This window comes from Hyla sarda, chromosome 9 (genome assembly GCF_029499605.1).
Source record: "Hyla sarda isolate aHylSar1 chromosome 9, aHylSar1.hap1, whole genome shotgun sequence".
NCBI classification, from domain to species: domain Eukaryota; kingdom Metazoa; phylum Chordata; class Amphibia; order Anura; family Hylidae; genus Hyla; species Hyla sarda.
In genome coordinates this window covers 6,345,733-6,368,027 of record NC_079197.1, presented here as the reverse complement: position 1 = coordinate 6,368,027, position 22,295 = coordinate 6,345,733, and the positions used below count along the sequence as shown (strand labels likewise).

Sequence of the window (22,295 nt, the reverse complement as noted above, 5' to 3'; positions counted from 1 at the left end):
AGTAGTCCATAATATAGTGTCTGTACCTGTGTGTGACGTTTTTCTCACAATTCTTCTGTGATTTTCCCTCCAATATTTATTTTTACCAGCAAAATGACTGTTGTCTCAGATTTTTCCCAGGTTGCAATGCGGCCGAGACCTGACATCACTAGTCAGCTGATGACAGGGAGCCTATCTGCTTCAATGGGTGGAGGGATCAATCTGCAACTAATGCAACAGCTGGAGGCACCCTGATTGAAAACCACGGGTCTTTTGAATGGATGCAGCTCATTTATGTTTCAATGGGTGGGGTGGCTGATGTGTGGGAGGGAGGAAGATGGAATTATGGGATTTGTAGGCAAAAAAGAAAACTCAAACAGGAAATACCAGTTCACAAAAAGCTAGCCACAGTGTTATGGTAATCTCACAACATAGCCATTTATCCCCAAGACAAGCGCAGATCCTTCCTAAGCATGTCCATTACTGTCTGCCAGGTACATACTAAAATCACCTTATGGTGGAGAACCCCTTTAAAGGAGATATATCATGCTCAAAAACATATCCTCTATCTGCAGTATAAGGGATAAGTATTAGATTGCGGGGGTCCAACCACTGGGGACCCCTGTGTTCTCCTGCATGTGACCACTGCTCTCCCAGGGAACAGGAGGTGCCCACCCCCACACGAAGCGGCGGCAGACACGCCCCCTCCATATATCTCTATGGGAGAGCCGTTAGGCTCTCCCATAGAGATATATGGAGGGGGCGTGTCGGCTGCCGTTTCGTGCGTTGGTTCGGGACGCTCTGTTTCGGGGACAGCCGCAGCCCTGTACAGGAGATCGCGGGGGGTCCAACCGCAGATATACTGCAGACAGGGGGTATGTTTTCGGGCATGATCCTTCTCTTTTAACTACATACATGGCACAGGCCAGCAGGTGAGATGTGTACACCCGGGCACAGGGGAGATCAATGCAAACCCACTGAGTGCCCATATCCAAGGTCCTTTATCCGCCGGCCCCCGTTCACAGCTTGGTGGTCCTCTGTAGGTAGATGGAGCTCGGCTTCTGAATGTAGGGATTGGAATATCCCTCCTTGTTCACTGTCTCGATGCACCTCCGAATAAAAAGCAGAATGACGTCCAACAGCAACTCAAAAAACTCTGCCAGGGTGCAGACAGAGAAGCCCACCCACAGGCCGACCAAGCCCCCCATGTTAGAGAGGAGATTAATTTCCTGCAACAAAAAAGAAAGAAAATCCTAAATAAAGGTCGGGCTGCTGATATTCCAGTCACATCCATCCAGAGCTGCATTATAGAAGCACTCCGGGGATTTATTTACTTGATTTGCTTTTATAGTGCAGCATAGGCTATTATTACAGTATAATATAGAGGTTCTTGTGTATGCTTTGTGCTTACCCGTTTTATCTGATGTGGCAGGCATGGGGTTACAGCAATACTAATTCCTAGTTCAGAACAGAAATAATCTTCTCATGCTTCCTACATTTCCCAGGAATCCTCTTGATTTTGCAGAGAGAAAGGAAGTGGAGTCTCATCACTGCAATTTACCAACCTAATCGCCCGCTTAGACTCCAGCAACCAGAAACCTGTGAAACTGTGTTTTGCTTTGGTATTCCAAAAGCACTTTTAAAAATGGCATGGTTTTTACTGCAATCTGCGCATTTGTTATTTTAGTAAAATTACCGCAAAAAAAGAGCAAAAACACGATGTGTGAGAATAGATTTAGGGGAGTTATATAACTACTATATATTCTAATTTCATAATGATAGCAGCAGTATACAGATAGAGCTAGAGGGAAGGTGTATAACTACTATATATCCTGATCCCATGGAGGTAGCAGCAGTATACAGATAGAGCTAGAGGGAAGGTGTATAACTACTATATATCCTGATCCCATAGAGATAGCAGCAGTATACAGATAGAGCTGGAGGAGAGGTGTATAACTACTATATATCATGATCCCCTAGAGACAGCAGCAGTATACAGATAGAGCTGGAGGAGAGGTGTATAACTACTATATATCCTGATCTCATAGAGATAGCAGCAGTATACAGATAGAGCTTGAGGGGAGGTGTATAACTACTATATATTCTGATCCCTTAGAGATAGTAGCAGTATACAGATAGAGCTGGAGGGGAGGTGTATAACTACTATATATACTGATCCCATAGACATAGCAGCAGTATACAGATAGAGCTGGGTGGGGTCTGGGAGCTTGTAGAAGGGATCTGATGATGTCATACTGTAGTTCACATGAAGTCAGCTGACTCAGGACTGGCCACTTCCTTTCACACATTAAACACTGAGATTTATTTTTTGTGGGTTAGACTGGTAATCACATGACCCAGTTACAACAATGAACTGCTTCGACACAGCAGCCATGTCAGGATGGTGCATATGTTCACCTTGGTCCTCACCGTCATGGATGGTTCCTCTTCTATCAGCTCAAAGTTGAGTTGTTTGAAATAAACCACGACCTTCACAAAATTATCCCTAGAGAAACAAAAGGGAAGTCAGGAAACACAGATAAAGGGACAATAACCCTAAAAGGGCTGCAGCTTATCATAGAGCATTATAAGAAGAACGACAGAAAGTAGTGATCAGTGTGGGGGAGTCAGGGTCACCCGCCCCACTGAAAAACACTACATTCAGCCTCCCTGTAGCCTGACGTGGCTGATAACAGGGAGCAATAGACTGTATGCCAGATACCTGATAAGTGATGGATTGTCCGCTACGTCTTTCATTTGGCCTCCCCACTCTTTAAGGTCCTTGGAGAAATTTTCCTATAAACAGAAATACTGTTGTAAAGCACATATATGTATATATATAGATATATATTAATAAATATAAATAAATATATATTTATGTATTTATTTATATGTGTATAGATTTATAAATATTATATATATATATATATATATATATATATATATATAGTAATAAATATATATATATGTATGTATTTATATAAATGTGTATAGATTTATATATATTAAATATATATTTATTAATAAATATATATCTATGTATTTATATGTGTATAGATTTATACATATTATATATATTAATAAATATAAATAAATATATATCTATGTATTTATTTATATGTGTATAGATTTATAAATATTATATATATAGTAATAAATATACCGTAAATAAATATATCTATGTATTTATATAAATATGTGTATAGATTTATATATATTAAATATATATTTATTAATAAATATAAATAAATATATATCTATGTATTTATATGTGTATAGATTTATAAATATTATATATATAGTAATAAATATAAATAAATATATATCTATGTATTTATTTATATAAATATGTGTATATATATTAATATATATAAATAAATATATATTTATTTACATAAATATGTATAAATAATTATATATATATATATATATATATATATATATATATATTAGGAGGCTGAGATATGAGGTGCTGTTTGCAGAGTTCCCTCCATGTTACAAGCAGCTCTACAGTGTAAGGACCCTACATACAGCGCCCCATGAACGTCTTGTGGGTGTCCCACCACTGAAACCCCTACCAAGATCAACATCCTATGTGCATACAGCAGTGTTTTCCAACCAAGGTGCCTCCAGCTGTTACAAAACTACAACTCCCAGCATGCCCGGACAGCCAACGGCTGTCCGGGCATGTTGGGAGTTGTAGTTTTGCAACAGCTGAAGGCACCCTGGTTGAGAACCACTAGCGTACCCCTGTTTTCATTGTGGGATGTTGCAAATTTGTTATCGATTTTAGACACTTTTTAAGCCTCCTACGACAATTTTCCAAAGTGTGGCAAATTTAGAAAAGGTAGGTACCATTTTTTTAAAATACATATCTAATGTAAAGTACTCCGGTCACAAGGAGGCAAGAGATATGTGTCTATCACGTGTAGAGAGTTGCGCCATATTTATTATGCCATTTTGGGATAATATTTTGGGGCAGTTCGGTCAAATTGTGTTAGATTGTGTAACGTATCATCTCACATGTGGTGTCGCACTACACGTCCCGCATACCCAGATCGAATATGTGACACTTACGATAAAAGCGCTGGACGGCCACTGGGATCCCGACACGGTCAGCTCATAAATGTCTTCTCTGTCACAAGGAAACACAGATTAGTATAAAGGTGAACAACATTTATCTAGTGTTCTCTGCTTCTGGTAACGCAAAGGTGGACACTTGGAACCGCAGGGGCGGGCCTTGACATGCAAATCAAATTCAATAGATAATGTAGAAATGTTTATAAGAGTTATCCATAGAAAAATAGAGCTGATTTCTTTGAAACAGCACCACAACTGTCCACAGGTTGTGTGAGGGGTATTGCAGCTTAGTTCCATTGAATAGAGCCAAGTTGTATTACCAAACACAACCTGAGGACAGGTGTGGCGCTGCTTTGAAGAAATTATCTCAGTTTTTTTTTTTATTATTCCTGGATAACCCCTTTAAGGCTTCTCTCTCTGGAGTCCTGTCTCCCTACAGGTGTCACCTCACTTAATGTGGTGGTTTGGGGATCTAAATAAATTTAGGGGTCTGATTTGGGGGTATAAATTGATTTAGGAGGTCTGTTTTGGGGTCTGAATTGACTTAAGGGTCTGGTCTGGGATCTGAGTACATTCAGGGGTTTTGGTCTGGGGTCTGAATAAATGAAGGGGGTTTGGGGTCTAAATAAATTGAGAGGATCTGATTTTGGGTCTAGATTGATTAAGATGATTGGTCTGAATGAATTTAGATGTCTTGTCTTGGATCTAAGTAAATTTATGGGGTCTGGGCTGAGGTCTAAATTGATTTAGAGGGTCTGTATTTGAGTCTGAGTTCACTTAAGGGATTGGTCTGGGGTCTAAATTAATTTAGGGGTCCGGTCTGGGATCTGAGTAAATTCAGGGGTTTCGGTCTGGGGTCCGAAAAAATACAGGGGGTTTGGAGATCTAAATTGGTCTGATTTGATTTGGGGGTATAAATTGATTTTGAGGGTCTGTTCTGGGGTCTGAGTTGACTTAGGGATCTGGTCTGAGGTCTAAATTTACATGGGGGCATGAGGTGTGAATTTATCTAGTTGTGTGGTCTGTGGTCCAAATTTATTTAGATAATTGGTCTAAATTCATTTAAGTGTCTTGTCTGGGGCGGAATCTGGTATCTAAATCAATTTAGAGGGTCTGTTCTGAGGTCTGAATTGATTTAGGGGTCGGTCTGGGATCTGAGTAAATTTAGGGGTTTTGCTCTTGGGTCTGAATAAATTCAAAGGGTTTGGGGGGGGGTCTAAATAAATGTGGGGGTTTTGATTTGGGGTCTAAATTGATTTAGATAATTGGTCTGAATTCATTTAGATGTCTTGTCTATGGTCTGAATAAATTCAGGGGGTCTGATCTGGGGTACAAATTGATTTAGAGGGTCCATTCTGGGATCTTAGGAAAATTTGGGGTTTTGGACTGGAGTCTGGATACATTTAGGTGGTTGGGTCTGTGATCTGAATAAATCAAGGTTGTCTGGTCTGGAGTCTGAATTATTTTAGGGGTCTAAATTGATTTTGGGGTCTGAATTTGGGGTCTAAAATTATTTGAGAGTAATGTCTGAATACATTTTGAGGTGCACCCTCTCCCTTTTCTCCTACTACCACATTGGGCAATAAGTGGCTTGGAACCATACATTGGAGGAGGGTGGCATCAACCGGCACCTCAGGGACCACTCCGCCAGGTTAAAGATTTTGGGTGCATGTATGGTCTCCATTGCAGCTATCACTGGTGATTTTAACCAGCACCAGATCTGGTTATTCCATCATCACTCCAGTACCACTGTGTTGGTCAAGTCTGCATAACGGCTTAGAGGGCGCTGTAATGGCGGCCATATTGACTATCACCCTACTTTCCCAAAACCAGATCTAACTGTAAGTCCTGTGTTCAGAGTAATAGTTTTTCTTCTTCTCTTTTCCAGGTACAATTATAGGAGCAGCCGCCTCTCTCTCTGCCTCTCTCTCTGCCTCTCTCTCTGCCTCTCTCTCTCTCTCTCTCTGCCTCTCTCTCTCTCTCTCTCTCTCTCTCTCTCTCTCTTTCTCTCTTTCTCTCTCGGGCCATCATGTGATTAAGAAAAGCAGAATTGGCATAATAGTGATGTTTGCTGTAGTCAGCTGGAAACAGGCAGGAAATTCTAGACCTGTGTCATGTGCTCTGTGGTTGCACCAACACGACCGACGACCAAGCGATGACTAAAGAGGTATTTCAGTCCATCCCCTATATCTCTGCCGCTCCTGTTAAAGGGGTTATCCAGGAAATATACTTTTTGATATATATATATATATATATCAACTGGGTACAGAAAGTTAAACAGATTTGTAAATGACTTCTATAAAAAAAAATCTTAATCCTTTCAGTACTTATGAGCTGATGAAGTTGAGTTGTTATTTCTGTCTAAGTGATCTGATGACACCTGTCTCAGGAACTATCCAGGGTAGAAGCAAATCCCCATAGCAAACCTCTTCTACTCTCTCCAGTTCCCGAGACAAGCTGAGATGTCAGCAGAGAGCACTGTTGTCAGACAGAAAAGAACAACTCAACTTCAGCAGCCGGTAATTATTGGAAGGATTAAGATTTTTAAATAGAAGTCATTTACAAATCTGTTTAACTTTCTGGAGCCAGTTGATATATAAATAAAAGTTTTTCTTGGAATACCCCTTTAAATTAATAGAATACTAGAAAGACATTCAGAAAGAAGAGTGCTGTGATATTCAGAATCTGCAGAAAGCTGGGTGATGAAAATAAACATCAAGATAACTAGAAAACAGCTGAAAAGCTGCATTTCTATCATTACAGGAATTATCACCAAGCTTTTTCAGATTCCTGAATGGTAAAACCACCTTTTTATTGCTAATCTACACAGATTCGCCATTGAGGACTCTAGAAAAAAGCTGAGTGATAACCCCATATGGAAATGTTTCTCATTCTAGGTGCCTCCAGCTGTTGCAAAACGACAACCCCCAGTATGCCCGGACAGCCGTTGGCTGTCCGGGCATGCTGGGAGGTGTCGTTTTGCAACTGCTAGAGGCACACTGGTTGGGAAACCCTGCTTTAGGGAGCCGTATTGGCAGCTATATCATTAGTCTTCCAGCTTTTGTTCTTTAGATATTGTGAAACTACAATTCCCAGCATGCCCTGTCAGCCACAGTGGGTTGTAGTTTCATGCCAGCTGGAGTGCTGCAGTTTGAAGAACACTGTATCAATGATTTTTTTTTTCTTGCTCTTTGATGGGTGCAGTTCACTTACTTGCACTGTAGGGGGCAGTGGCAGATTAACTCATCATGTGCAAATTTAAATTCGTAAAGCTTCACGCAGTCACCTGGAAGCATAAAATGCAATGGTCAAAGCGTAACACAGTCACGATGCAGAAAATGGAGGCGTTAAGCCGTTAACAAAAAATGCTTAGAGGGGTTATCCAGGGTTAAAAAACACAGGGTTGATGTCTTAACAAAAACAGCGCCACACGTCTCCTCAGGTTGTGTGCGGAATTGCAGATCAGTTCCATCGGCGTGAATAGAGCCAAGCTGTAATGACACCCACAACCTGAGAAGAGGTGTGGCGCTGTTTGTCCCATTAAAGTACACTATGACATCCTAGTGCAAGCTTGAAAATGGCTGATAAGAGAGAGCATTAGAGAGTGTAATGAAGAGTAGATCTGACTTACGGACAGCGGTGTTGCTGAGATTACACTTGGGGTTCCCCAGCTCTTTTGGATAAGCGAACTCCCAGTGGGAACAACCGCAGTTGTCGATGATGCTTTGCTGGGCACACGTCCGTTTACAGGCCTGCGGGCAACAGCAAAACACAGCAAGGTCAGAGCAAGCGGGCACTCACAGAGCAAGTGTGCACTCACATACCGAGGGGGGCTGACCAAGATGACACGTATATGGGGCTGACCAAGATGGCCGGTATATGGAGGCTGACCAAGATGGCCGGTATATGGAGGCTGACCAAGATGGCCGGTATATGGGGGCTGACCAAGATGGCCGGTATATGGGGGCTGACCAAGATGGCCGGTATATGGGGGCTGACCAAGATGGCCGGTATATGGGGCTGACCAAGATGGCCGGTATATGGGGGCTGACCAAGATGGCCGGTATATGGGGGCTGACCAAGATGGCCGGTATATGGGGGCTGACCAAGATGGCCGGTATATGGAGGCTGACCAAGATGGCCGGTATATGGGGGCTGACCAAGATGGCCGGTATATGGGGGCTGACCAAGATGGCCGGTATATGGGGGCTGACCAAGATGGCCGGTATATGGGGGCTGACCAAGATGGCCGGTATATGGGGGCTGACCAAGATGGCCGGTATAGGGGGGCTGACCAAGATGGCCGGTATATGGGGGCTGACCAAGATGGCCGGTATATGGGGGCTGACCAAGATGGCCGGTATATGGGGGCTGACCAAGATGGCCGGTATATGGGGGCTGACCAAGATGGCCGGTATAGGGGGGCTGACCAAGATGGCCGGTATATGGGGGCTGACCAAGATGGCCGGTATATGGGGGCTGACAGCTCAACATTGTCTTTTATAGAGGCACCTCTAGGGTATGCTGAGATAGAAGGGAATGGGCTGTCCTGTCTGACATCTAAGATCCTGGTATAAGACAGGAGAAAAACATTACCTAGATCAGTGTGTCCCAACCAGGGAGCCTCCAGCTGTTGCAAAACTACAAATCCCAGCATGCCTGGACAGCTAAAGGCTGTCCAGGCATGCTGGAATTTGTAGTTTTGCAACAGCTGGATGCACCCTGGTTGGGAAACATTGAATATAAGGACAATTACGCCATATAATTACGCTAAAAGGACAGGAATTAATCGGAGAAAAAAATAGTGCATGCACCAAGCTTTTTTAGATTCCTGAATAGTAAAACCCACTTTTTATTGCTAATCTAGACAGACTTGCCATTGAGGGCTCTAGAAAAGCTGATTGATAACCCCATAGGGAAATGTTTTCCAAACTGGGTGCCTCCAGCTGTTGCAAAACAACAACTCCCCAGCATGCCAATGGCTGTGCAGGCATGCTGGGAGTTGTCATTTAGCAACAGCTGGAGGCACCCTGGTTGGGAAACCCTGAATATAAGGACAATTACGCCGTATAATTACGCTAAAAGGACAGGAATTAAACGGGGAAAAAAATAGTGCATGCACCAAGCTTTTTTAGATTCCTGAATGGTAAAACCCACTTTTTATTGCTAATCTAGACAGACTTGCCATTGAGGGCTCTAGAAAAGCTGATTGATAACCCCATAGGGAAATGTTTTTCAAACTGGGTGCCTCCAGCTGTTGCAAAACAACAACTCCCCAGCATGCCAACGGCTGTGCAGGCATGCTGGGAGTTGTCATTTAGCAACAGCTGGAGGCACACAGGTTGGGAAACCCTGCTTTAGGGAGCTGTAGTGGCAGCTATATCATTAGTCTTCAATCTTTTGTCTTCTATAGGTCTTTAGATATTGTGAAACTACAATTCCCAGCATGCCCTGTCAGCCGCAGCAATGCTGTAAGTTGTAGTTTCCTGACAGCTGGAGTGCTGCATTTTGAAGAACACTGTATAAATGATTATTTTTCCTGCTCTTTGATGGGTGCTGTTCACTTACTTGCACTATTTTTTTTCTCCGGTAAATAACCAGATTCCCGACAGACTCCATTCAAGTCAATGGGATGAGTAAGTATCACTTTTATTTTCTTCTCCATTGTTATGCCAGCCGGAGCTCATACCCCACATACCCCTAAAACCACATTTTGGCTTTAGATTCAAAAGCTGCATCTAAAAACTTGTCTCTGTGCGTAACAGGCTGAGCTGACCTCTCGTGTGTACCCAGCTCCATACACGTCCTTATAGAAGTTCTTGATGTCCTCCCCTTCGGTGCACTGGCTTATATATGGTGATTTCAGCCGGTCAATGTGAACCTGCAAAGATATATCCATTAGTATTATTAATAATAATATAGAATTATATACAGCAGCATTCCCCAACCTGAAATGACTATTCCCATTATGCCCAGACAGAAGAAACATGATGGGAGTTGTCATCTTGCAGCAGCTGGAGAGCCACAAATTGGGGAACATTGATATACAGAACAGTATATTGTACAATATTTCACTTATTGTTACAGTGACATCTAGTGGTCAGTAGGGAGAAACACATATTATTTTGAAAGACTGGAAATACTAAAGCATTTTGCTCTTCAGCTGTTGCAAATCCACCACCCCCATCATGCCCGGACAGCTAATGGTAGTTGTGTTTTTGCTTGTCAAGGCATGATGGGAGTTGTAGCTCTATCAGGATAAAATATATCCAATGTGCAGATTTATTTAATGACAGTGGCCCTTCAGGGCATCCTGTTACCTTCATCAGGCCGATATCAGTTTCAGCTCCGGGTGGGACATTGACACCTTCATCCTCGGGAAACGGCATCTGGGCCTGATCGTGAATGAGGAGGCGGATGCCGGCGGAGTGCGTCATGTCCCTGACATATTCTATCTGCTGTATGAACAGCTCCAGGTGCAGACCTGCCGGGCACACAGACGGGTCAGTGATAATATCTGAAGGCTTCAGCCATAGTGTCACCCCAACAGTACCAACCACAGAACCGCCTAACAGTACCAACCTCAGAGCCCCTAACAGTACCAACCAAAGAGCCCCTAACAGTACCGACCACAGAGCCCCCTAACAGTACCAGCTACAGAGCCCCCTAACAGTAACAGCCACAGAGCCCCCAACAGTACCAACCACAGAGCCCGCTAACAGTACCGACCACAGAGCCCCCTAACAGTACCAACCTCAGAGCCCCTAACAGTACCAACCAAAGAGCCCCTAACAGTACCGACCACAGAGCCCCCTAACAGTACCAGCTACAGAGCCCCCTAACAGTAACAGCCACAGAGCCCCCAACAGTACCAACCACAGAGCCCGCTAACAGTACCGACCACAGAGCCCCTAACAGTACCGACCACAGAGCCCCCTAACAGTACCGACCACAGAGCCCCCTAACAGTACCAGCCACAGAGCCCCCTAACAGTACCAACCACAGAGCCCCCTAACAGTACCAGCCACAGAGCCCCCTAACAGTACCGACCACAGAGCCCCCTAACAGTACCAGCCACAGAGCCCCCTAACAGTACCGACCACAGAGCCCGCTAACAGTACCGACCACAGAGCCCCTAACAGTACCGACCACAGAGCCCCCTAACAGTACCGACCACAGAGCCCCCTAACAGTACCAGCCACAGAGCCCCCTAACAGTACCGACCACAGAGCCCGCTAACAGTACCAGCCACAGAGCCCCCTAACAGTACCGACCACAGAGCCCCCTAACAGTACCGACCACAGAGCCCCCTAACAGTACCAGCCACAGAGCCCCCTAACAGTACCGACCACAGAGCCCCCTAACAGTACCAGCCACAGAGCCCCCTAACAGTACCAACCACAGAGCCCCCTAACAGTACCAGCCACAGAGCCCCCTAACAGTACCAGACACAGAGCCCCCTAACAGTACCAACCACAGAGCCCCCTAACAGTACCAGCCACAGAGCCCCCTAACAGTACCAGCCACAGAGCCCCCTAACAGTACCAACCACAGAGCCCCCTAACAGTACCAGCCACAGAGCCCCCTAACAGTACCAACCACAGAGCCCCCTAACAGTACCAGCCACAGAGCCCCCTAACAGTACCAGCCACAGAGCCTCCTAACAGTACCAACCACAGAGCCCCCTAACAGTACCAGCCACAGAGCCCCCTAACAGTACCAGCCACAGAGCCCCCTAACAGTACCAGCCACAGAGCCCCCTAACAGTACCAGCCACAGAGCCCCCTAACAGTACCAGCCACAGAGCCCCCTAACAGTACCAGCCACAGAGCCCCCTAACAGTACCAACCACAGAGCCCCCTAACAGTACCAGCCACAGAGCCTCCTAACAGTACCAGCCACAGAGCCTCCTAACAGTACCAACCACAGAGCCCCCTAACAGTACCAGCCACAGAGCCCCCTAACAGTACCAACCACAGAGCCCCCTAACAGTACCAGCCACAGAGCCCCCTAACAGTACCAGCCACAGAGCCCCCTAACAGTACCAGCCACAGAGCCCCCTAACAGTACCGACCACAGAGCCCCCTAACAGTACCGACCACAGAGCCCCCTAACAGTACCAGCCACAGAGCCTCCTAACAGTACCAGCCACAGAGCCCCCTAACAGTACCAACCACAGAGCCCCCTAACAGTACCAGCCACAGAGCCCCCTAACAGTACCAGCCACAGAGCCCCCTAACAGTACCAACCACAGAGCCCCCTAACAGTACCAGCCACAGAGCCCCCTAACAGTACCAACCACAGAGCCCCCTAACAGTACCAACCACAGAGCCCCCTAACAGTACCAGCCACAGAGCCCCCTAACAGTACCAACCACAGAGCCCCCTAACAGTACCAACCACAGAGCCCCCTAACAGTACCAGCCACAGAGCCCCCTAACAGTACCAGCCACAGAGCCTCCTAACAGTACCAACCACAGAGCCCCCTAACAGTACCAACCACAGAGCCCCTAACAGTACCGACCACAGAGCCTCCTAACAGTACCAGCCACAGAGCCTCCTAACAGTACCAGCCACAGAGCCTCCTAACAGTACCAGCCACAGAGCCCCCTAACAGTACCAGCCACAGAGGCCCCTAACAGTACCAACCACAGAGCCTCCTAACAGTACCAGCCACAGAGCCCCCTAACAGTACCAGCCACAGAGGCCCCTAACAGTACCAACCACAGAGCCTCCTAACAGTACCGACCACAGAGCCCCCTAACAGTACCAACCACAGAGCCCCCTAACAATACCAGCCACAGAGCCTCCTAACAGTACCAGCCACAGAGCCCCCTAACAGTACCAGCCACAGAGCCCCCTAACAGTACCAACCACAGAGCCTCCTAACAGTACCAACCACAGAGCCCCCTAACAGTACCAACCACAGAGCCCCCTAACAGTACCAACCACAGAGCCTCCTAACAGTACCAACCACAGAGCCTCCTAACAGTACCATCCACAGAGCCCCCTTTATAGTATCAGCCACAGAGCCCCCTTTATATTATCAGCCACTATGCTGGTACCGTAAACACCACTGGATACTGACTGGTGGATCACATAAAAAATGGCCACCACAACAGCTCCCGTAGGAGTAGTCACCCAGCTTTACTAAAGTCAGGGGCAGTGAACCACCCTAGCTTCAGTCATCTGCCACCTTTATCAGTTATTGGGTGAGCTGGGTGGCAACCAATATGGCTGCCACGGAGCTTCAAGCCTAAACTACTTTCCCCAACAATTTCTTATTTTTGGGGGGAAAGCTAGGTGGCAGATAATATAGGCCACTTTACAGGTCTGACCTACTGAGGTTGTCCCTAAAATTTGCCAAAATCTTTACTGTAGTAAAGAGTAACCTAGCTTTCCCAGAAACAGATAAATAATATATATTTTTTTTTATGGACCGGACTGTTTTCATTGGAACATTTCTTCATTGGCCTAAATGTGTTATCAAGGATTAGAAAAACATTGCTTTTTTTCTACCAGAAACAGCGCCACTCTTGTCCTTAGGTTGTATGAGGTATTGCAACTCCGTTCCATTGAAGTGAATGGAGCAGACTTGTAATACCACACACAACCTGAGGACAGGGGTGGTGCTGTTATGGGGAGAAAGCAGCTATTTTTTTGCAATTCTGGATTATACCTTTTAATAACAGCGGGATCCCCTGAGCCACCACTTACCATACATGAACCCTGCTTTGGTGATATTGAGGGCCTGGGTGCTCCATGGATTCCCCCGGTAATCTGTCGGCTTCTGGGAGTTGAATGTATAACAGTTTCCAAACTTATAGTTAATAAAAGTGGAGAAGTAACTGAAAGAAAATGGGAAAATTCAAAAAAGGGGTGAAAATTGGGCACCCTGATTATAAAGACACATATTAATGACATTGTTTCCAGATCAGACAATCCTCATGAGTTAAACAGCTGATACATTTACCTGCACTGATACATTGTAACAAACTATACGAGATTTGTGCTGCTGCATTGTTCCATACTCCCAGGCAATAGAGCAGAAATTCCCAACCAGGGAACCTCTAGCTTTTGCAAAACTACAACTCCCAGCATGCCCGGACAGCCTTCGGCTGTCCGGGCATGCTGGAAGTTGTAGTTTTGCCACAGCTGGAGGCACCCTTGTTGGTAAATACTGCTTTATATCAAGGGTGTTCAACCTGCGACCTTCCAGCTGTTGCAAAACTACAACTCTCAGCATGCCTGGACAGCCGTGAGCTCGGTACAGAGACTCTATATCAAGGGTGTCGAAGCTGCAGCAAAACTACAACTCCCAACATGCCCCGAAAGCCGTGAGCTCTCTACTGAGACTCTACATCAATGTTTCCCAACCAGGGTGCCTCCAGCTCTTTCAAAATTACAACTCCCAACATGTCCAGACAGTCTTTGGCTCTCCAGGCATGCTGGGAGTTGTAGTTTTGCAACAGCTGGAGGCACTATGGTTGGGAAACACTACTCTATATCAATGCTGTCCAACCTGCAGCCTTCCAGCTGTTGCAAAACTACAACTCCCAGTATGGCCGTACAGCCGTGAGCTCTATACTGAGAATCTATATCAAGGGTGTCCAATCTGCGGCGTTTCAGCTGCATATCTCTATATACTGTTAAAAAATATATATATTATTTTTTTAATTATTATTATTAATATTATTATATATAGTATTAATATACACACACACATGTGTGTATATATATATATATATATATATATATATATATATATATAGTAAAATTTGAGTATTTACTATATATGTATTTAAAAGGTATTACAAGATACTGCAACATTTTATGATTTATATATATATATATATATATATATATATACACAAAATCATTATTATTATTATATTATTATATATAATATTACCAAAAATTCTAATTAGATAGAAACAGGAAAAAAAGAACACGTGTCAGTATAAAAAAAATCCAGCATTTAGAATGGGCTTTTAAGAACATGATATCTCAGTATCGGACAGTACAAGAAGCCGCTTTAATCCCATCGTTACTATAATGGCGCTATTAAAGGGGCGCGCACCAACACCTCCAGGACTCTGGGAACTGGCAATGACTGATGATGAAAGACGGACAATAAAAGATCAGTGGGGAAGTGGACGGGAGTCACCGCCGCAGGAATACAAGGTGGAGCAGGGAGCGCCTCTATATAGCCTGAGTCAGTGTGAGGAGGGGGTGGCTGATAACAGAGAGTTACCCGGTGCATGCTGCTCACAGCTCCTACATTGCTTTACTGCCGCCGTAAACGGTTATACTGCAATAAAGGAGAAGGGACTGAATGTATCACCTTATAGCAGTGTTTTTCAGACAGGGCGCCTCCAGCTGTTGCAAAACTACAACTCCCAGCATGCCTGGACAGCTGTAAGCTCAGTACTGAGACTCTATATGAAGGGTGTCCCACCTGCGGCCCTCCAGCTGTTGCAGAACCACAACTCCCAGCATGGCCAGATGGTTATGAGCTCTGTACTCTATATCAGTGTTTCCCAACTAGGGTGCCTCCAGCTGTTGCAATACTACAACTCCCAGCATGCCTGGACAGTCGTGAGCTCCATATTGAGTCTCTATATCAGTTGGCAAACTACAACTCCCAGCATGTCTGGACAGCCATGAGCTCTGTACTGAGACTCTATATGAAGGGTGTCCCACCTGCGGTCTTCCAGCTGTTGCAAAACTACAACTCCCAGCTTGCCCGGACAGCCAAAGGCTGTCCGGGCAGGCTGGGAGTTGTAGTTTTGCAACAGCTGGAGGCACGCTGTTTGGGAAACACTTCCATAAGCATTCACCCCTCCCTACTATTACATCAACATCCAGCCATGGGGTCCCCAGTGCCCCCTCTATCATGGCCGCTCTCTCCATCCCCCCCATACCTGGCGTTGCATTCCTGACCGTGGAAGTTGCAGTAGATCAGCATGTCGTCCAGCTGGTGCCCCATCTCCACCTTCTGCTCGTCCGATAACTGGTTAAATTCCGAGGCGAACCTGTTGAAGGCGCTGGCGTACTGGATGCTCTCGTCTTGATATTCGGACGACGCGTTGACGTGCGAGCGATTTCTCCTGTGCGTCTGTTCTAGACCAGAGTCCTAGGGAAGAACAAAAAAAGATCTTTATGATAACTGCTTGCTGTCAGTGAATGGGAAGAGGACGCTGCACTGATCTATTTACTTCTTACAGCTGAGGATTTGTCACAGTAACAGCCAGTCACGACAATCCTCTGTGAGGCTAAACACATCATCCTGATTCCAGCGTCCGCAAAAAGAAGACATGTCTATGAAACGGCGCATTTCCGAGCGGCCCTAGCACCCGCCAGAATTTTTTTAAAGTCCGGAATGTCCGCCCGTGTTTTCCGTGCAGACATTTCGCTAATATTTCGTCATGTGAACATGGTCTTATAGTCTGTGAAGTCTAGTCTGGAGCCTTGCAGGCCTGTAATAGGCATACATATGGTCGACCATCGAGGAGGACGACAGTCGGCATTGTACGTGGGAAAAGTATTTGACCCCCTGCTGATTTCATACATTTGCGCACTGGCATTGAAACGATCAGTCTATAATATTAATGGTTGGTTTATTTGAACTGTGATAGATGGAATAACAACAAAAAATACATAAAAACACGTTTTATATAAGTTATATCAATATTTCTGGCTCCCAGGTGTCTTTTATACAGGTAACAAGTTGAGATTAGGAGCACTCTCTTAAAGGTAACAGTGCTCCAAATCTCAGCTTGTTACCTGTATAATAGACACCTGTCCACAGAAGTATCAATCAGATTCTAAACTCTCCACCATGACCAAGACCAAAGATCTGTCCAAGGATGTCCGGGACAAGATGGGGACCTACACAAGTCTAGAATGGGCTACAAGACCAAAGAGCTGTCAAAGGATGTCAGGGACAAGATGGTAGACCTACTCAAGACTGGAATGGACTACAAGACTATCGCCAAGCAGCTTGAGGAGAAGTTTACAGCAGTTTGTGCAATTATTCATAAATGGAAGAAACACAAAATACCTGTCCATCTCCCTCGGTCGGAGGCTCTGTGTAAGATCAATTATCACAAGAACGGTGATGAATCGGCCCAGAACTACACAGGAGGATCTTGTCAATGATCTCAAGGCAGCTGGGACCATAATTACCAAGAAAACTATTGGTAACACACTATGCCGTGAGGGCCCGCAAGGTCCCCCTGCTCAAGAAAGCTCATGTGCAGGCAGTTCTGAAGTTTACCAATGAATGTATGAATAATCCCAGCCTTGTATAGCTATACCATCTTGTCCCTGACATCCTTGGACAGCTCTTTGGTCTTGTAGCCCATTTCAGCCTTGTGTAGGTCTACCATCTTGTCCCTGACATCCTGGGACAGCGTTTTGGTCTTGTAGCCCATTCCAGTCTTGTGTAGGTGTACCATCTTGTCCCTGACATCCTGGGACAGCTTTTTGGTCTTGTAGCCCATTCCAGTCTTGTGTAGGTGTACCATCTTGTCCCTGACATCCTTGGACAGCTCTTTGGTCTTGTAGACCATTCCATCCTTGTGTAGGTTTACCATCTTGTCCCTGACATCCTTGGATAGCTCTTTGGTCTTGTAGCCCATTCCATTCTTGTATAGGTCTACCATCTTGTCCCTGACATCCTTGGACAGCTCTTTGGTCTTGTAGCCCATTTCAGCCTTGTGTAGGTCTACCATCTTGTCCCTGACATCCTAGGACAGCTTTTTGGTCTTGTAGCCCATTCCAGTCTTGTGTAGGTGTACCATCTTGTCCCTAACATCCTGGGACAGCTTTTTGGTCTTGTAGCCCATTCCAGTCTTGTGTAGGTGTACCATCTTGTCCCTGACATCCTTGGACAGCTCTTTGGTCTTGTAGACCATTCCATCCTTGTGTAGGTTTAGCATCTTGTCCCTGACATCCTTGGACAGCTCTTTGGTCTTGTAGCCCATTCCATTCTTGTATAGGTCTACCATCTTGTCCCTGACATCCTTAGACAGCTCTTTGGTCTTGTAGCCCATTCCAGTCTTGTGTAGGTCCCCATCTTGTCCCTCACATCCTTGGACAGCTTTTTGGTCTTGTAGCCCATTCCAGTCTTGTGTAGGTCTACCATCTTGTCCCTGACATCCTTGGACAGCTCTTTGGTCTTGTAGCCCATTTCAGCCTTGTGTAGGTCTACCATCTTGTCCCTGACATCCTGGGACAGCTTTTTGGTCTTGTAGCCCATTCCAGTCTTGTGTAGGTGTACCATCTTGTCCCTAACATCCTGGGACAGCTTTTTGGTCTTGTAGCCCATTCCAGTCTTGTGTAGGTGTACCATCTTGTCCCTGACATCCTTGGACAGCTCTTTGGTCTTGTAGACCATTCCATCCTTGTGTAGGTTTACCATCTTGTCCCTGACATCCTTGGACAGCTCTTTGGTCTTGTAGCCCATTCCATTCTTGTATAGGTCTACCATCTTGTCCCTGACATCCTTGGACAGCTCTTTGGTCTTGTAGCCCATTCCAGTCTTGTGTAGGTCTACCATCTTGTCCCTGACATCCTTGGACAGCTCGTTGGTGTTGTAGCCCATTCCAGCCTTGTGTAGGTCTACCATCTTGTCCCTGACATCCTTGGACAGCTTTTTGGTCTTGTAGCCCATTCCAGTCTTGTGTAGATCTACCATTTTGTCCCTGACATCCTTGGAAAGCTCCTTGGTCTTGTAGCCCATTCCAGTCTTGTGTAGGTCTACCATCTTGTCGCTGACATCCTTGGACAGCTCTTTGGTCTTGTTGCCCATTCCAGTCTTGTGTAGGTCTACCATCTTGTAACTGACATCCTTGGACAGCTCTTTGGTCTTGTAGCCCATTCCAGTTTTGTGTAGGTCTATCATCTTGTCCCTGACATCCTTGGACAGATCTTTAGTGTTGTAGCCCATTCCAGTCTTGTGTAGGTCTACCATCTTGTCCCTGACATCCTTGGACAGCTCGTTGGTGTTGTAGCCCATTCCAGCCTTGTGTAGGTCTACCATCTTGTCCCTGACATCCTTGGACAGCTTTTTGGTCTTGTAGCCCATTCCAGTCTTGTGTAGGTCTACCATCTTGTCCCTGACATCCTTGGACAGCTCTTTGGTCTTGTAGCCCATTCCAGTTTTGTGTAGGTCTATCATCTTGTCCCTGACATCCTTGGACAGATCTTTAGTGTTGTAGCCCATTCCAGTCTTGTGTAGGTCTACCATCTTGTCCCTGACATCCTTGGACAGCTCGTTGGTGTTGTAGCCCATTCCAGCCTTGTGTAGGTCTACCATCTTGTCCCTGACATCCTTGGACAGCTTTTTGGTCTTGTAGCCCATTCCAGTCTTGTGTAGATCTACCATCTTGTCCCTGACATCCTTGGAAAGCTCCTTGGTCTTGTAGCCCATTCCAGTCTTGTGTAGGTCTACCATCTTGTCGCTGACATCCTTGGACAGCTCTTTGGTCTTGTTGCCCATTCCAGTCTTGTGTAGGTCTACCATCTTGTAACTGACATCCTTGGACAGCTCTTTGGTCTTGTAGCCCATTCCAGTTTTGTGTAGGTCTATCATCTTGTCCCTGACATCCTTGGACAGATCTTTAGTGTTGTAGCCCATTCCAGTCTTGTGTAGGTCTACCATCTTGTCCCTGACATCCTTGGACAGCTCGTTGGTGTTGTAGCCCATTCCAGCCTTGTGTAGGTCTACCATCTTGTCCCTGACATCCTTGGACAGCTTTTTGGTCTTGTAGCCCATTCCAGTCTTGTGTAGATCTACCATCTTGTCCCTGACATCCTTGGAAAGCTCCTTGGTCTTGTAGCCCATTCCAGTCTTGTGTAGGTCTACCATCTTGTCGCTGACATCCTTGGACAGCTCTTTGGTCTTGTTGCCCATTCCAGTCTTGTGTAGGTCTACCATCTTGTAACTGACATCCTTGGACAGCTCTTTGGTCTTGTTGCCCATTCCAGTCTTGTGTATGTCTACCATCTTGTCGCTGACATCCTCGGACAGCTTTTTGGTCTTGTAGCCCATTCCAGTCTTGTGTAGGTCTACCATCTTGTCGCTGACATCCTTGGACAGCTCCTTGGTCTTGTAGCCCATTCCAGTCTTGTGTAGGTCTACCATCTTGTCGCTGACATCCTTGGACAGCTCTTTGGTCTTGTTGCCCATTCCAGTCTTGTGTAGGTCTACCATCTTGTAACTGACATCCTTGGACAGCTCTTTGGTCTTGTAGCCCATTCCAGTCTTGTGTAGGTCTACCATCTTGTCCCTGACATCCTTGGACAGCTCTCTGGTCTTGTAGCCCATGGAGAGTTTGGAATCTGATTGATGATTCTGTGGACAGGTGTCTATTATACAGGTAACAAGCTGAGATTAGGAGCACTGTTCTCTTTATCTCAGCCCGTTACCTGTATAAAAGACACCTGGGAGCCAGAAATCTTTGCTGATTGATAGGGGGGGGGGGGGGGGGGGGGGGTGTCAAATACTTATTTCACCAAAATACAAATCAATTCATAACTTGTGAAAGGTGTTTTTCCGGATTTCTGTTGTTATTCCGTCTCTCACTGTTTAAATAAACCGGCCATTAAAATTATAGACGGCTCATTTATTTGTCAGTGGGCAAACGTACAGAATCAGCAGGGGGTCAAACACTTTTTTCCTTCACTGTATATATGGCTGGCGTAGCAAGTGGCTGCTAACAGAGAACAACCGCTTGTACTCCGCAGAAGGTGACAGACATTAAAACAGTAATAATGAAATAGACATATATATTATCAGCGACTAGATCAGTGATTCCCAACCAGGTTGCCTCCAGCTGTGGCAAAACTACAACTCCCAGGATGTCCGGACAGCCGAAGGCTGTCCGGACATGCTGGGAGCTGTAGTTTTGCCACAGCTGGAGGCACCCTGGTTGGGAAACACTGGATTAGATTATATACAAATAGACATATATACATATACAAAAATATTTCTGACCTTAAAGAACACAGTCGTGAAACCTGTTCTAAAGGGGGTCATGGTGGCGCAACTTACATAGATTTGCATGGCGCCATTATTGTGCAACATAGGGACCCTAAAAACAATCCCATTCTGTACGGGAGGGTATAATGTAATATGAAGCCCCATTTACAGACTTCACCCTGTTCTCTCACACACAGATACTCTCACGTATTCGCACCTGCAGGGACGTCACCATAGCGAAACTGCGATTGATGGCCGAGAGCCGCACGCTGTTCAGGTTGCAGATGGTGACGGCCGGGAACTTGAGCTTGGTACTGGAGATGAGCATGATCTTCTCATGGGACGGGTAGGTGTAGTAGGTCATGACCATCTCGGTGCACTGCCAGAGGGCGCAGCACAGGGCGAAACTCACAAAGAACAACCAGACCAGGCGGCGGAACCAGTGGCAAGAGCGGAAGATGTTGGGGATCCCGTGGGCCGAGGTGTGCTGCAGGGTGGTCTGGCCCAGCTTCTTTAACGTCTTGGCATCGTACGAGGAGGAAGCCAGGACCTTCATCTCCGGGAAGCCCATTCTCCACCGTAGACGGGCGCCGCTCTGCCTCATGTGGTCCGCCTCGGAGGCTCTTTAAAGGGCCGGGGGCTGTAATGCCCCAAGGTATAAGGGCTCCTAATCCATCTTGTCTTTTTGCTGAAATGACCTGTTACCTTAGTGACATCTCCAGTAATGATCTCATTATACATCCATGTCACAGACGGGATCAGGACGCCTCCAATTACATGAAGACACCAGGAAATGATAAGACCTGTATGAGATGATATAGGGAACTGTACTGATCTGATACCCACTCGCCATAGCTGTGCCCATCACCTAAGCCTGCCAGATACTAGAGGGATCGCCACCGAACCGAACTGATCAATGATGTGCAATAATGTGGGGGGATAGAAGGCATTAGAGCAGTGTTTTCCAAACTGTGCCTCCAGCTGTTGCGAAACTACAACTCCCAGCATGCCCGGACAGCCGTTGGCTGTCCGGGTATGCTGGGAGTTGTAGTTTTGCAACAGCTGAAGCCACCTTGGTTGGGAAACACCGTGATAACTGGTCCAAAGGCTGTCTGGGCATGCTGGGAGTTGTAGTTTTGTAACAGCTGGAGGCACCTTGGTTGGGAAACACCATGATTACTGGTCCAAAGGCTATCCAGGCATGCTGGGAGTTGTAGTTTTGCAACAGCTGGAGGCACCCTGATCGGGAA

The 22,295-nt window shown here is 45.8% G+C and overlaps 1 protein-coding gene across 2 annotated transcripts; it reads right to left on the bottom strand.

Annotated features, from left to right (window-relative positions):
- Positions 1-750: 750 nt before the first annotated feature.
- LOC130291460 (amiloride-sensitive sodium channel subunit gamma-like) lies at positions 751-21,936 on the bottom strand. 2 transcript variants are annotated; one of them, XM_056540197.1, is made up of 11 exons: positions 21,263-21,936; positions 15,983-16,194; positions 13,776-13,906; positions 10,380-10,543; positions 9,836-9,940; positions 7,691-7,811; positions 7,273-7,345; positions 4,057-4,114; positions 2,702-2,775; positions 2,398-2,485; positions 751-1,208 (listed from the first exon to the last, which is right to left on the bottom strand). In XM_056540197.1, the coding sequence occupies exons 1-11, from the start codon at positions 21,647-21,649 to the stop codon at positions 999-1,001; spliced, it is 1,623 nt and encodes a 540-aa protein (XP_056396172.1). In that variant the 5' UTR covers positions 21,650-21,936; the 3' UTR covers positions 751-998. The 2 variants fall into 2 exon arrangements, with proteins under 2 accessions (XP_056396172.1, XP_056396173.1); XM_056540198.1 differs by having other exon boundaries at positions 2,410-2,485.
- Positions 21,937-22,295: the final 359 nt, after the last annotated feature.